Source organism: Peromyscus leucopus, chromosome 6, assembly GCF_004664715.2.
Source record: "Peromyscus leucopus breed LL Stock chromosome 6, UCI_PerLeu_2.1, whole genome shotgun sequence".
NCBI classification, from domain to species: domain Eukaryota; kingdom Metazoa; phylum Chordata; class Mammalia; order Rodentia; family Cricetidae; genus Peromyscus; species Peromyscus leucopus.
Genome location: NC_051068.1, coordinates 58,881,902 through 58,897,848, shown reverse-complemented (window position 1 = coordinate 58,897,848; position 15,947 = coordinate 58,881,902). Strand labels below are relative to the sequence as shown.

At 36.9% G+C, this 15,947-nt stretch overlaps 1 protein-coding gene across 1 annotated transcript; it reads left to right on the top strand.

Moving 5' to 3' along the window:
• The first annotated feature begins 749 nt into the window (after nucleotides 1-749).
• Tdo2 (tryptophan 2,3-dioxygenase) lies at nucleotides 750-15,947 on the top strand. Its single transcript, XM_028880130.2, has 12 exons — nucleotides 750-854; nucleotides 1,071-1,176; nucleotides 1,901-1,991; nucleotides 4,649-4,719; nucleotides 6,071-6,198; nucleotides 7,411-7,597; nucleotides 8,606-8,713; nucleotides 10,582-10,693; nucleotides 11,829-11,886; nucleotides 13,139-13,218; nucleotides 14,063-14,153; nucleotides 15,481-15,947. Exons 1-12 carry the CDS (start codon nucleotides 820-822, stop codon nucleotides 15,632-15,634), a joined length of 1,221 nt encoding a protein of 406 aa, XP_028735963.1. The 5' UTR covers nucleotides 750-819; the 3' UTR covers nucleotides 15,635-15,947.

Below are 15,947 nucleotides of genomic sequence, written 5' to 3'. Positions count from 1 at the left end.
GGCTGGGTGATGGAGCTTCTGTCTTGGCTCAACAGAACTCAAAGCCATTATTTATAAAGCCAGCAAGTGGTATTCAGAGAAAGAACATTGTATCCATGATGAAGATATCTTTCAGAACTATGGGCACGTGGTAATTGCTCTTTTTGCACCAGGCACCCGCATAAATGGGTCTGTCCTGCCTGTGACTGGCATGCCTCAGCTAGTGTGAACTGTGAATCCCTGTGACTGGCATGCCTCAGCTAGTGTGAACTGTGAATCCCTGTGACTAGCATGCCTCAGCTGAGTTCAGTACAGCCAGATGAGCTCTAACATGGACTGGGCATGGCTCTAGCAGCATCAGCCTGTTTCAGTGAGTTTCTTTCTCCAGGAACATTTCAGTTCTTATTCCTCAGAGACTGTAAGACAATCCTACTTGGAGAGATTTAATTTGTTTATAATCTTATCATCTTTAGGGATCCTGACTCTAATAGAAAAATTATTGGAATTAAGAGGTTAAATGCAAATATCTGTGGACTTGGCCTCTATTGATTTATTTGACGTCTTCTATGTTGGATATAAAAGCACAACTTGGCAAGTCAGAGGGTTTGATTTGGCTCACTCTTCTAGCAAACAAGCTGTGCACAACACAAATCCACCTTCAAGTTACAGAGGTTCAGCTCTGAAGCAGTTCAAATGAGTGCCTAGCTAAGAGTGTAAGCCGAGTGCTGATTGGCTGGGGCTGGTGATCAGGATACATAAAAGGGAGCGCTGAAATATCTGGGGAGGTAGATGCTGCCACTGGCCTAGCAAATCTGTGTGCTCCTGAGACACCTCAGTACCATGAGTGGGTGCCCGTTTTTTGGAAACAGAGTGGGGTGAGTGTTTAATCTCTGTTCAAATGGAGGAGGCCTCCACAGCATTAGCCTGTAAGCAGTTAAATTTCTGGACCTGAAAGTCACCTTACTTGTTATTATTTTCTTCACTTATTAATAAACCAAACAGAAATAGTAACAGAAGCATAATGGCTTAGATTTATGGTCACTGTGTTTTTTCAAGCTCCTTTGTTTTTATGTCATTTACTCAAACTGCAGATCTTCTTTGAAAAATTTATCTCTAGAAGACAGTGAAGAAGACAAAGCTCAAACTGGTGAGAACAAAGCCAGCAAAGGTGGACTCATCTATGGGAACTACTTGCAGGTAGGTGGCAAGTCCTCACTGGAGTTAACTGCTGTTGTTAGCCACCACTTGGGCTCCGTGCTTTTCCTTGCCTATCTTTTTTCAATCATCAACAGTTTTCTGAACCTTAGAACTCAACTATTCATGCCTTTTCAAATTCGCAGTAGCAAGCTAAGGGGTGAAATGTACCTCCCTAGAAGAGGTACGGCAAGAGCTGGAAGTTCTGTATCTAGACAGAAGATCGTGACAGATGAACTACTGTGCAGATGGCAGATAGGCATTTCCCAGGATAGAAAAAGATGTGGTCAGAACCCCAGATTACCATAACAAGTCTTCAAATTCCTCATCATAAAGCAGAAATGTTAAAGTTGCACAGAACTTTCTCGAAATCACTAGTAAATAAAAGAGAGCTTTCTGTGAGAAATTCAGAGGTCATTATGGTTACTAGTCAGCTTAAAATTTTAAGACGAAAAATAGAATCCTTGATGCCTTGGTTTTTTTTTTTTTTTTTTTTTTTTTGATGGTTTTGTAAGGATGACTGATTTAAAAAAATGTAAACCCTTCCAGGAGCTTTTTGGAGTGAGGAGAGGAAGGTATCGTAGACTTGCAGCTGGCCAAACATCACACTCACTTAGGGGCAGTGCCATTTGCTAGCCAGGATTTCAATCTGCTCCTTATTAATGTGTGCTTCTGAAACTCCAGATCTGAAATCTCAAAAGCAATCTTCTCATTTTCTTATTTAAAGTTGGAAAAAATTTTGAATGCTCAAGAACTTCAAAGTGAAATAAAAGGAAATAAAATCCATGATGAACATCTTTTTATTATAACTCATCAAGGTAAGTCGTAAGGGCTGGGAAACAATCAGCTGTCTTTGTAATGATTCATCATCTATAAGGCAACAGCCACTTTACCTGTAAGACAGTGAAAGACTGAGGAATTGTCTTCATTAGATACACTTGAGAAATTTCTGTGTCATATGAAATCTCACAGGAATCTCTTTGAGCACTCCTCAGTTATTTTTGTGTTTCTTCACTGCCAGTTAGATTGTATGGGACTCCTTTTTTTGTTCTGAGTTTGGGAGAGACTTTACAGCTCTTGAAATTTGAAAAGGATTTGCAAGCTAAGATGCTATTATGTTTTGCTTTTATGGAGCACCAAAAAAACCTACTTTCCAGAAATAAGTCCTTTTAATTTATTAAAAATACATTCATTTTTTGCATTTATATTTTTTAAAATTTTTATTGTTTCTTCATCTATTTTACATCCTGATGGAAGTTTCCCCTTCCTCCTTTCCTCCCATTCCCTTACCCTACCTTCCCTTTGCCCCCACTTAATCCACTCCTTCTCTGTTTCTACAAATACGTATAATTTTATAAAAATTAAGTATTAAGAAAAAACACAGAGTTTTTATATTTGGTAATGTTTTTCAGACCTTTTATTTCTGGATAGTGGTATTCAGGCTAGAAATCTGTATCTTCAGAAGGGCCTTGTACACTGAGATTACATGGACATTTTCACAAATATGTATATTAATAGGCCTATGACCCCACAATATTAAGAATACTTGCTGTGTGGTTGTTAATTCTGTGTTATAGTGTGTGTCTGTGCAGGAGCTCTGCTCTAATCTACAAACCCACACACTTTTCCCTTTCAATGAGTTCTTGTCTTTTGTTCAAATGAGTTCTTATTCCTCTGGGTGGTTAACAGCAGAAAAGCCTTTTAATGAAGAAATTAATGATAGGAAAGAGTCAGCTTGTTGTGTTGTTATATATTTTGTATTTGTTTATTTTTTTCCTTAAATTTTTATTGGTGGCTCATACTAAAGTAAAATCAGTAAAAGAGGAATCCTGGCTAGTCAGCATGAATGAAATACAAAGATAATTTTGAACCCCATCTCTGTTATGAATGACACAATCTTAGTCAGATTACTTAGATTTCAGACCTCCATCATTGAAAGAAGACAATTATTCTGTGTTCTTACTTGTTTCCATGATGAGGAGATGAAATAATGATCAATAAACACTCGAGTATAACACATAGTAAGCTTATAACAGAAGGTGGGCATTGTGATTTGATGTCTTCCAGGCTTTAGTTACAGTGTGCTGGCAGGGCCTCATAGGACTACCTACACAAGGTTCAACCTGGAAACACACATATAAAATGACCAGCAAACATTTGATTTTCTTGTTATCTAAATATAAAATTTTGATCTCCCCAAATCTTAAGCACAACTGAAAATTATAGTACAGTTTTCTAGTTTCCTAATTATCACAACAGAACCTTTATTCACAGGATGGTATACATGGGATATACCAGGGACATCAGATTGTTAACCTTCTATGCTCATCTAATTATTACACTGATAACTTAGTTTGCTTATTCATTAAGCAAACACCCACTGCCAAGCATTGTGCTAGTTACTGAAGGAAAACATAGATGACTATGATGAAAATCCTTCTTTTGTGGATTTTCTTATGTGAAAGGACAAGCTAATGGGAAAGAATAGTTTTGCTTGCCATGAAGAGTCTGGTAGCATGAGTCAAACTGTCTTCCTATGTCTGTCACATTCTTACTATGAATCTTGAGTCTGAAGTACAAGCTCCCACCTACAGGAAGATAACTGATCACTGTGCAAATGGATTAACTGGGTGATGTTAAGGAAAGTTCTTCATCCCCAATGACATTCTTAGTAACCAAATGTTTTAGTCCTAACATGCATGTTCTACTTGGCTAGGCTGTAGGACTTTTCAATATTGGTTGTATTATTTGGTTACCCCTGTGGAAGAGGAAAGCAAGCTCTCACAGACAAATCCCACTTACATTCCTCAGCAGAAATGCTCTGATAGAATTCTGGCTTAAGGAAGTTGCCTGGAACTGAAGCAGAAACTCTGAGAGAGGCTGTGCTGCTTGAGACTAACTCGCTTAGAAGACAAAGTGCCTCTCAATTGGCAGTGTGATTAGCATGAGGCTCCACTGTGACTGTTTGATCAGTCAGCTATCTGCTTTCTTGTCTATCTTGAACCCACAAGTCCCTAGAATTGTGCCAATAATGAACAACCAAAACCCAATAACCCCCCAATAAAGAACAATAACAACAACAATACCTTGCTTTATAAATATAAGACCTTCTAGTCCTTTATCTAAGCTTGTGATTGCTAATTTCTCAGTGGAGGGGTGAAGCTGAGGATCAGGTGTCTACATAAGAAGTGAGAATGGGTTGTGTGTGTTATCCTAAAAGACCTAAACAAATATGTCTGCTGGGAGGAGCCCTGTACTAATAATGAAAATACAGAATAAAGTAAAATTCCCACTATATTAGAAATTAAAAAATAGAGATAATTAAAATTAAGTGCTTATTTCTAACATAAAAATGAGTTCATGATCACATTTATTAATTTTAAAGTTACACTTTTCAATTTCTTATAAGTATCTGTCATATAATTATAGTCAAAGAGGCACTTGTAAGTTTCTAACTGACTTTTTAAAATTACAGCTTATGAACTCTGGTTTAAACAAATCCTCTGGGAACTAGATTCCGTTCGTGAGATTTTTCAGAATGGCCACGTAAGTTGTTTGTATACCTTCTTTTTTTTTTTTGGTTTTTTCGAGACAGGGTTTCTCTGTGTAGCTTTGCGCCTTTCCTGGAGCTCACTTGGTAGCCCAGGCTGGCCTCGAACTCACAGAGATCTGCCTGCCTCTGCCTCCCAAGTGCTGGGATTAAAGGCGTGCGCCACCAACGCCCGGCCTTGTATACCTTCTTAATGCACACAGGACGTCTGAAGTGAACATTCTAACTTATATGTAACAAAATACTGAAATGACTAAAGGGTTTTTGGAGATTCTTTCTGAGAAGTTTCATTGTTATTTCAAGTCTTAAAGTCCTTTTACGTGACTCACTCCTCTCTTTAAGATGCTGTTCTAAATGGGGTAGGTTACCAGGCTAAATTGTAATGATCCCAGATCCCCACAGCAGGTAACAGAATTCTATTTCTACTTAGTTTTGCCTATGGTAAGATAAGTGGGGGGAAGTCAAGATAGGCTAGATGAGGGAAATGACAAGGGAAGAGTCAGAAGAGGAAGAAAAAAGAGGAAAGGGTGGGAAGACAAAAGATGAGAGAAGACTGAACAGCACCTGGGGCTAGGAGAAGAGCAACCACACCCACCCATCTCCATCTCCCATCTCCCATCTTCCATCTCCCATCTCCCATCTCCATCTCCCATCTCCCATCTCCATCTCCCATCTCCTATCTCCCATCTTCCATTCTCCATTTCTGAGGCTTGAGACACTATCATAGGTTCCTTCTCTGAGGCTCTGCTCCGTGAGCTCCAGTTCTTATTCTCTCTCTCTCTCTCTCTCTCTCTCTCTCTCTCTCTCTCTCTCTCTCTCTCTCTCTCTCTCTTCTCTCTCTCCTTCTCTCCTCCTCCTCTCTCTCTCTGTCTCTCTCTGTCTCTGTCTCTCTCTCCCACCCTTTTTTGTGAATACAACACCATGTTTTATCAGTAGCAACCTGTGCTTTCAGTGAAGAATAGATTAATAGAGTTATCCATTTATCTAATCATTTCCTACAAGTCTCTCTGGTACTTTGAGCTTTCTTCTCTGAAATAAAATGAAATGAACTTTCTTCTCTGAAACAAAATCAAAGCAGAAGCATGCTTTGAAATCAGAGGCAATTGTTTTCATGGACAGCTTCTAACTTGCATCTGCTTTAAGAATAGAAAGAAATTTCAATTTGGAGAAATCTCTTGCATGCAACTCAGAATTGCAGTATTTTCACAAATACTCGTGGTACATTTTAGTTCCAGTTGTCTCTGTTAAGATTTACACAAAGCTGACAGACAGCAATGCATTGCCATTCACAATCTGTATCTTCTCAAAATCCAACTGACTACTCAAGGTTTCTTCCTTTCGCACCAGGTCAGGGATGAGAGGAACATGCTCAAGGTGATGACTCGGATGCACAGGGTGGTGGTCATCTTCAAGCTCCTGGTGCAGCAGTTCTCTGTGCTGGAAACAATGACTGCCTTGGACTTCAACGACTTCAGGTGTGCACCTCCCAGTTCAGAATGCAATGGGATTCACTCTTTCATTCTGATTCTTTAAAAGAAGAACATGTATGGAGTGAAAAGAGAAGTTTGTTTCATTAACGCTTGAAGGACACTCATCACAGAATACTTGAGGAGTGGTTAAAAACATTCCATGACTCATTTTTAGATATAAAACTAGATGATCAACTCATTTCAGTTTATCATCATGTGTCCTGTTTTTCTCAATAAAGGATATTAGACATGGGATGGCTTAAACAGCTCACAATATGAAAATGCAAGACATAGCAGTGGTGTATAAATAAAATACGCCAACCAAAATGTCAGTATTCATTATATACTGTCAATTTTGGTTCTAACCTTTCAAACACACACAGCCATCTGTATATGTGTGTACATTCATATCTGTATCTGAATATGACTTACATCTTTAAAAAGCACACATACAAGAATTTTTTTCTAAAATTAAAGAAGAAATTTTCTCAAGAAATTTAAACCAAGTCCATCATATGGTGTAATAGGCAATGTTTCCAACAAGTTTCAAAGAAAAAAAAAGAGGATAAAGTCGAGTTATTTGTGGTAGCATTTAAGACATTAAAATGTCAGCATCACTTAGAGTTAGAGGATTTGAGAGTCTTGATGGTTTAGTCACATCCTCGATCATCTTTGTCTGTGTCAGGCAGCATCTCATTGTTTGTACTTGCTCTATCTCACGGATGCTCATCTGTGTAGGAAGATGGATGATAGTATCCATGATTAGCACTGGTAGATGGATTAAATAATGTTTGTATACAATCTTCTGCCGTTGTGGAAAACACAATCCTAATGTCCACCTGTCTTTTTTTCTTAGAAAAGAAAAGCATGACACACATGCTCACCATTATTTATGTGTATATTTATTCAATTTATTCTTACAGAAAATTTATATTATCTGCTATGTCTATAAATTAATTTATACTGAAATATGTATTACACATGTTAAAATATATGACATTTCATAACTATGGAGACTATTCAGCTTCAAAGTAGTCCACAGTGACAATGGTGCTTACGCATCTCATTTTTTATTTACATAAGGGGCTTCTTATGGTAGAATTCTAGGTGGCTGTCTGTTCCGGATAGGTATTCTGACAAACCCTCAATTTAGAAGTGTAGAGGTGTACAGTCTCATCTCTCCCTTGCTCTTTTTTCCCTTCTTGTGTTAATTCTTAGAGAGTACCTATCTCCAGCATCCGGCTTCCAGAGTTTACAGTTCCGACTGCTAGAAAATAAGATAGGTGTGCTTCAGAGCTTGAGAGTCCCTTACAACAGGAAACACTATCGCGGTAACTTCAGAGGAGAGGAGAGTGAGCTGTTGCTGAAATCAGAGCAGGAGCAGACGCTGCTGCAGCTGGTGGAGGTAGGAGCAGCATGGCCACCTAAGTACAGCCCCAACCTCTTGCTAGCTTAGCTTCTGTGGCATCAGAATTCAAGCACTCTTATCAAAATAGCGTGATATTCATGATAAACAAAGACAGAAAAGGAAACCTACTAAACTTGTAATTAAGCTTACTAAAATATTTAAAATGTTAAGAATCTTATTGAGAATTACACAAGATTTTCATAATTGTATGCCAGTATCTAAGAGCTTCATCATCTCATTAAATTATTCTATCAAATATTCCTACTAAGCAATATGCAAGTAGCTGATTTTTTGGCCTTGATTGTGTTTGATTATTTAATCAACTTTGTTTCTCTGAGATATAGCATAATTGAAAATTATAATGAAAAATTTTACTAATTAAATTACTAAGAATGTTCTCATCACAAAAATTCCTTTATTATTCAAATTTTCTGGGAATTTGCAAATAGGGTTTATGGATGATTAATTTGATTTTTTATGGTAGCATGATACAAATTTCGTCTTGATTTTTGTCACTAAGCTTTCCTCTTTGCAAATTAATTTTTTTTCCTCTAGTGAATTGCATTCTGTCCTTAATCTCCCGGGTGTTGTAAGTGTAGGCAATTAGGTTACTATTGCCTGTATACTACTGGGAAACTTAATAAGACAGAGTAAAGTAAATAAAAGGCTAATTTCAAAAGTAAATGCAGGATAAGCAAGACAAGATAGGTGTTAATAAAGTCAGATTGATTTCCAGGCTACGAGGTCATTTGCAATCTTTGAATGATTGCAGGGGCAGCTGGAGAGATGGTCCCGTGGTTAAGAGAACTTACTGCTCTTCTAAAGGATGGCAGTTTGGTCCCCAGCACCCACATAGGGTAGCTTACAACCATGTATAGCTCCAGGGATTTAGTGTCTTCTTCTGGCCTCAGTGGCCACTGCCCAAAGTTTTATAAGTCTCAAAATTATGTAGATGTTAAATGTTTATGTTTACCAGGTATTCACCTAAATAATTATTTATTTAAGGCATGGCTAGAAAGAACACCTGGTTTAGAGCCACATGGATTTAACTTCTGGGGAAAGTTTGAAGAAAATATCCTGAAAGGTCTGGAAGAGGAATTCCTAAGGATCCAGGTAATTATGAATTCATGCCATAAACTTGTTGTGGAAAGAATTAGAAATTTAACCCATAAATTGTCTGTTGTTGTTAATAATTTTCTTTATAATCTGTCTTTTACAAATGTATTTTCTTGGATTATATATTACATGATTGACTTAACTTTCTTCATAGGGATAAAAATCATGCCAAGTTAAGTTCTACAGTATAAAGAAGATTTTTATCTGTAACAAACAGCTAGTATTGTTGTAACTTTTATTCTTATTGAAAATTGCATATTGTGTTCAATTCACCCACACTGGCATAGGAGAGAGAAATATATTTATTTCTAGGCAAATATATTTAACCATGTAACATTTGCTAATGTTTCTACTAGATCCTTTCCATTGGCCACAGACAGTATCAATCGATTCTTTCTTTTTTAAATGAGATTGTTTCCAAATTTTCTTCAGAGTAGAGGTCTTTCACGCTGTCTCCATGACTCAGCTTCTCTAGTCATTCAACTTTGACACTTTGAGAAGGGATTTTGAAAGCACAGACTTTGAAGTCATGTGAGATGGGCTCAACCTTCATCTTCACCATAGACGTCTGTGACAATAAATAAACTACTTCAATTCTTGCATAACTTAACGTGTAGGCAAAATAGAAAATAAGGATATCTACCGCAAATAATTATCATGATGTATTCACATTTTAAAGTATTTCAGTAACAGTTGAACCCTGGACCCTCTACAAGAACAAGTGCTTTTAACCACTGAGCCATCTCAATGTTTTTGAGGGATCTCTGAACACTATCAACTTTTTATCTTCCAATAGCTTTCACATTTTTTTTAACCTATTACCATGACTTGAGTGCAGATTTCCACTAAAGCGAAGGTCTCTTCATTTGTTGTCTCATCCCTTCCCCAACTGTAGGCTTTTCAGTTCATTCTCTGTGCTGTGGTGGTCTTAGTGGTCTTTCCAAAATGCAAACCTAATGACCTCTTTCTCTTGCCTAAAACCTCTTATGTATACTTTCTGCTCTCAAGAAAAAGATAAACATCCATGACATGGACCCTAAGGCTTTTCATATATCACATGGTCGGACTGCACTGGGCTTCTCTCAGTGGTTTGAATCTTCTGAGCTGAAAATGTTTGCCACCAGGCAGAGCTCCATCTTTGCCAACCTTCTTATTCCTGTCACTTCCTGTGGTAATGCTTCTCTTCCTGTATAGTGCTGTCCCTGGTCACAAAGCCTTGCTTGGGTGACTAATTGCAACACATCTTATTCCTAAAAGATAATGTGTTTGAGGTGAGGTGATTCAAATTTTTGCTTACATTTTTATGTCCACCACTTTCCTGTGAGCATTTATTTAATAAATGAATAGTAATAGTGATAATATTACTTACAGGCTTTCACCGCAAAGTGCTTGCTCTCATGGGATGAGGATAATTGGGCTACTACAGTCCAAATAACCAATTTCAAGTGGAATTGTAGGGTGTCCAAATAAAGCAGACTTGCTTTAACCAATCAAAGAAAGCAATTAAATAAAAACATAAGATAAAACATATTTAAGAAGCTTTATTTATAGACTAAAATAGTAAATATAGAATTTAAATAGAATTAATAGTCTTTCTGATTAAGAAGTAATTTTTTCTAAGACTTTTTTGAAGAGTATTTGATATTATTAAATTATTTAAACATAAGTAAAATGAGAGAACAGCAAGTATATGGAAGATTCCTTCTCGTAAGACGTTATCTCCCACATTGTAGTATTTGGTGTAAAGATAAATACTCAGGGTACACCCTTGCCACAAGCTGAGAATTTATTTCTCCTAAGGGAAGCAGTCTAAAACAGCAATCTGTTCTCTGCTTGGGAAGATTAAAGCAATATTTTCCCTTAAGGCTAAGGAAGAGTCTGAAGAAAAAGAGGAACAGATGGCCGAGTTCCGGAAGCAGAAGGAGGTGCTCCTGTGCTTGTTTGATGAGAAGCACCATGAACATCTCCTAAGTAAAGGTAGGTGTGTTAGTCTAAGGGTCTTTTACCTCAAGGGTATATCTGTGAGAACAGAAAATAATGTTACAAGCTTGTCTAGCAAGTCTTACTTGGGGGCAAATCTGATGAAAATCGTTTCCCTACTTAGAGAAGTCAGAAGTGGGTAGATATTGTGTCTGACAGTCCTTCATCAGCACACTTGCTTGTTCAATATAGTTACAAGACACTAGCAAACATTTTCGTACTATGTGCTACACGGAAGGGTGCCAAGGTAAAGTTTTGTTGTAAAGTACTTCAGAAAATTTTAGAAATAAGCAAGATAGACGTAATTATTATTTTTTTATTGTACAAAACAGAGTGTAGCAGAGGCACGAGGTTAGCATTAAATGGTTGCTAGGCCCCATTATCTATAAACCCCCAATGAAACATGGCTAAACTTTTGTTCTCACAATGAGGGGTGAAGCATTTTTAGCTTTCATGCCACACCCTTATATAATCACTGTGCCCTCTCAAACCGAGGGAACTTATTTTATGTGAATTAGAAAAAATTAATTTTTTTTGTTTGGTTTCAGATAGGATATTATTATCTAGCCCAAACTGGCTTTAAATCCATGATCCTATCTCAGCCCTTGAGTACTAGGATTACAGATGGCAAACCACCACATCAAAAACAAACAAACACACAACAAAAACATTTTCAAATAGGAAATGAAGTGAATCTTGCTTACTTTTCGAATAATGAACCACTGTATTGCTTCAATTGGAAAATACCTATATCATGGGAGTTACCTATTCTTTATATCAGACTGTCCTAGTATATCACTGAACTTATTTGAGAGTCTAAAATAATATATACACATATATGCATAATGTTAAATATATAGATAATATATTAATTTACTTTTAGAGCCATAGATATTAAGTTCAAGATAAGGAAGAAAATTTTAAACTAAATATTAGTTTATTTTTCTCTGAAAACCCCCAAAGCATTTAACTATTTTAGATGATAATTCAAAATAACATGATTGTCTTACATTAGCTATAGAGTTGAGACTTGCTGGGAACTCAATCTTATCAGCAAAAGCCCTAGCCTAACACCATCCCCAACACCAAAAAGAAAGATTTTAATGCTGAAAACTTGCTGCATGTCTTCCAGGTGAACGACGACTGTCATACCGTGCACTCCAGGGAGCTCTGATGATCTATTTTTACAGGTAAAAGAAAATTTAAAAAAAGAAAAAGGAAGTGAAACTGAAGGGTGGATATGGAGGATGTGCCAAGGATACATCCACTTTATAAAGCAGAATCACAGAAAATAATTACTATAAATGATGAGTCTGACTTTACTTATGTAGTTGGCTGTTTATGTACATGTGCAGACAACCAAATACATGTTGTCTTTTGATTATAGAGAGCATTATGTGTCAGTCATTAAGTGCCCCCAAAGACCAAAACTAACCTTTATTTAGAAGTTCAGTTATGTAATAATTATTTCATTAAAACATAGTTTGAGAGACTTGTCTGTTTTATCAAATGAAAATTTGAGGCCAGTGAGATGGATGAGTGTGTAAAGGCACTTTCCAGCAAGCAGGACTGCATGAATTTGATTCTTAGGACCTTCATGATGGAAGGAGAGAACTGATTCCTTCCAATTGTCTCCTGTCTTCCAAAGATGCTCCAGCCATGCCATATACATACCCTGGCCCACCCCTACATAACAAAAATACAATTAAAATCTAAAAGAAAAAAGAAAAGTGGGCAGTTGAGAATGTTTCATAACCAGTTGTCTACTTGGTTTGTAGTTTCATATAAAATTTTCATTACTGTCTAAAATGTTTTCGGGGTCTCCTGGGTGTTCATCTTCTCCTTGGAACTCATGAATATGTGCCTAGCCAGTGAGGATTACATTGCCAAAGAAGCTTCCAGGGACGGTCTATAGAATTTTTTAGTCGTAAGTTTTAATTTTGCAAATTCTCTGAGACCGGTTTCTTTAGAATCAAAAGAAACAAAATCTTTTAGTTTTGTTTTCTCATCTCAAAATAAAGAGATGTCCTAAGTAAAATAATATCAATAATGTTGATGGCTTATATAAAGGAAACTCAAGCATAGTAAGGGACATAGAAATCATGTTTACATATCTGCTTAGAAGCATTTGATTGTTGTTAGTATTCTGTTTAAGATACTGTACATATTCCCCTTCCAGTAAGATAGTATTAGGCAGGACTCTTTGGCTGATTACTTCATACATATTACATGGAACTTTCTAGACTTCACACAAATGCTAGGCGTTGAATAGTGTTATTCCTTTTTTTTTTTTTTTTTTAGGTAAGGGCTAAGAGGACAATCCAAAGGTACTATAGCCCCTAAATACTAAATTTGACTAGGGCTAACACACAGACATTCTGGCTTGTCTTGGGGCACTGGATTCTCTTAGTCAGAAGGACTTCTTACTGTTGTTTCCTGTAGGGAGGAGCCTCGATTTCAGGTCCCTTTCCAGTTGCTGACCTCACTTATGGACATAGACACACTCATGACCAAATGGAGATGTAAGTACTCCTCCACCAGGTCCCCTTGTCCTCCCCTGTGCCTTTACCATATTTCAGGAATCGAGAAAATGTTTTATTTCATTTTAGAATCAAAGGGAAAAGTAAAATTTGTGTCAGTGTTAATATATACTATCTCCATCTCCATACCAATACTTTAAAAAAAATGAAATTATTTGCTTTATTTTATTTCCTAAGTTTTCAGTTAGTCTTTTGGTTGGTGTTTGAAATATTGGGTTTCATTACATTTACATACTCACACATAATTTTACTTTGTATTCACCCTGCCACCAACCTCCCCTTTCTGTCCCCTTCCTATCTGGTGTCTCTTCCCTGCACATGGCCACCCTTGCATGATCATGTGTGTGTTATTAAGACTAGGCCCAAATGAGAGAAAGCATGCAGGATTTTCTTTTTCTTTCTTATCCCTCAGGACTCTTTCATCTCCCAGTTTCAACAGTCCTTCCTTTAACTTTACAGGATGACCCCCAATGCATAATTTCAAATTGTTTCTTTATTTTAAAAATTTTTTTTCTGGAGGAAGGGTCCCACAGAGAAGCAAATGGGAAGGACCCATGAAAGCCATTATGTGGCTCTGCCTCCCCATTACTGTGCTCATAGGCTTAAAGCAATGAAGAATGAAGTAAATTGCACGTAGCCGAAGCCACACGGTTGCTAGGCAACCTGATGGCCTCCTTGGGTGCTCACATTTGACCTTTCCATCTGGCTAAGTGGTAAGGTGTCAGCCTTTGCTGAAGCAATAATCATTACCAACGCTTTGGTTTTAGAACACTGAGGAGCTAATGGCAGAAAAATATTCATGCAGTAAATTTGTGTGTTTGCCTAGATAATCATGTGTGCATGGTGCACAGAATGCTTGGCACCAAGGCTGGTACTGGGGGATCCTCAGGCTATCAGTACCTACGATCAACTGTGAGGTAAGTTGGGGCTTCTTGCCACGTTGAAAGTTAGCAAGTCTTGGTATTTACAATTCTGTGCATGTCATTTTGGAGAAGTTGCACTTACCTTTGTCTACACTGATAGCAGCACATTTAGATAAATACCAATATTCCTATGGAAACTCAAGGTAATTGTATACAATTCTTAGTTCCTGAACTTCATCATTTCATCCTGTGACAAAAAGGTGTTCTGGTATAAATGGCTACCAAATTGGCAATAGTATAGAGCAGTTGTTCTCAGTCTATGGGTTGTAACCCCTCTGAGGTCCAATGACCATTTCACAGGGGCCACCGAAGACCATAGGAAAACACAGATAGTTACATTTACACATTTACACAGAAATAATTAGCCTGGACAGTGTTTCTAGTGCATCCTCTTATTTAATCCTCACAAAGTCCTGGCTAGAGGAAGTATTGTAGATTTCATTTTATAGAGTTAGATTCTTCAGCTTCATATCCATGGCCCCATATGTTACAAGCAACTGAAGCAGGATTCCATACCAGATTTAGTTGACTTCAAAGGCAAGATTTCCTCCTCTACAAAACTTTACCCGATTTTGTCATTTTAAAACTATCTTTTAAAATATCTGGCTAACAAACAGAAAAGAAATTTCATATGAAAACCACTCTGTAAATATTTGAAATGAAGCTAAGATGAATTTAAATTTATTAATCCTTTATAGAAGTCACTGGACAGCTACTCTGTAGTTAGGAAATATTTTCCAATGAGCAACTTAGAACTCCAAAGTTTAAATGTATTACTTTACACATCACCTTTTTGCAGTAAAAAATAAGGGGCCTAGAGTAATGTCTCAGTAGTTAAAAATATTTACTGTTCCTCTAGAATTTGATTCCTAACACCCATATAAGTCAGCATGTAGTTTCAGGTCCAGAAAGAGGATACCACTGGCCTTACCAGTACCTGCACACACATTCACTTACCTACATACAGACATACACATAAATATTTTTAAAAATTAATAAAAATAAATCTTTCAACAAATAACTAATAAAGGCACAACTTTATCTGCATGAAAACAGTATCACAACAATTACTCTAGGTTGAATTCAGATCACTGTGGTCTGAGTCAAGCATATTACTGTTTAAAAGCATTAATCTGGGATGTGATTAAATGTTGCATACTATTAGTACCAATCTAGAAACCAATCTATATATGTTATATAGGACATACAAGATAAAAGGTTGAATATTGTTAATGGGAAATACTTTAAAAAATTATGGAGTAGAACATTTTTAATTTTTCATATCAACACTCTAACATGTAGATTGCATGTATGTTTCCAGTGACAGGTACAAGGTGTTTGTGGATTTATTTAACCTCTCAACATACCTGGTTCCCCGACACTGGATACCCAAGATGAATCCGACCATTCACAAATTCCTTTACACAGCTGAATGCTGTGACAGCTCGTACTTCAGCAGTGACGAGTCAGATTGAATTCTTCTGGGTATCTGTAAAAACTACAGCATTCTTAGACCGTCCTCTATTTTGTAAGCTTTGTGAACACATGTTTGGAGTAATGTATTTATATATGTAGCTCAGTGTCATGGTGTTCTGGTGCAATCTTGGAATCAATTTTATAATCTTGTGTACTGTGATGATGTAAGATTAAGCGCTATGAGGAGAAATAATTCAGTAAAATGTTATGTCACCTTACATAGGACGCATTCCTGTTAAAATTCAATTTACCTTTGTCAAAAACCAGGTGTTCATATGTGCACTGTGCTTATAATAAATTTCAGTTTTACTC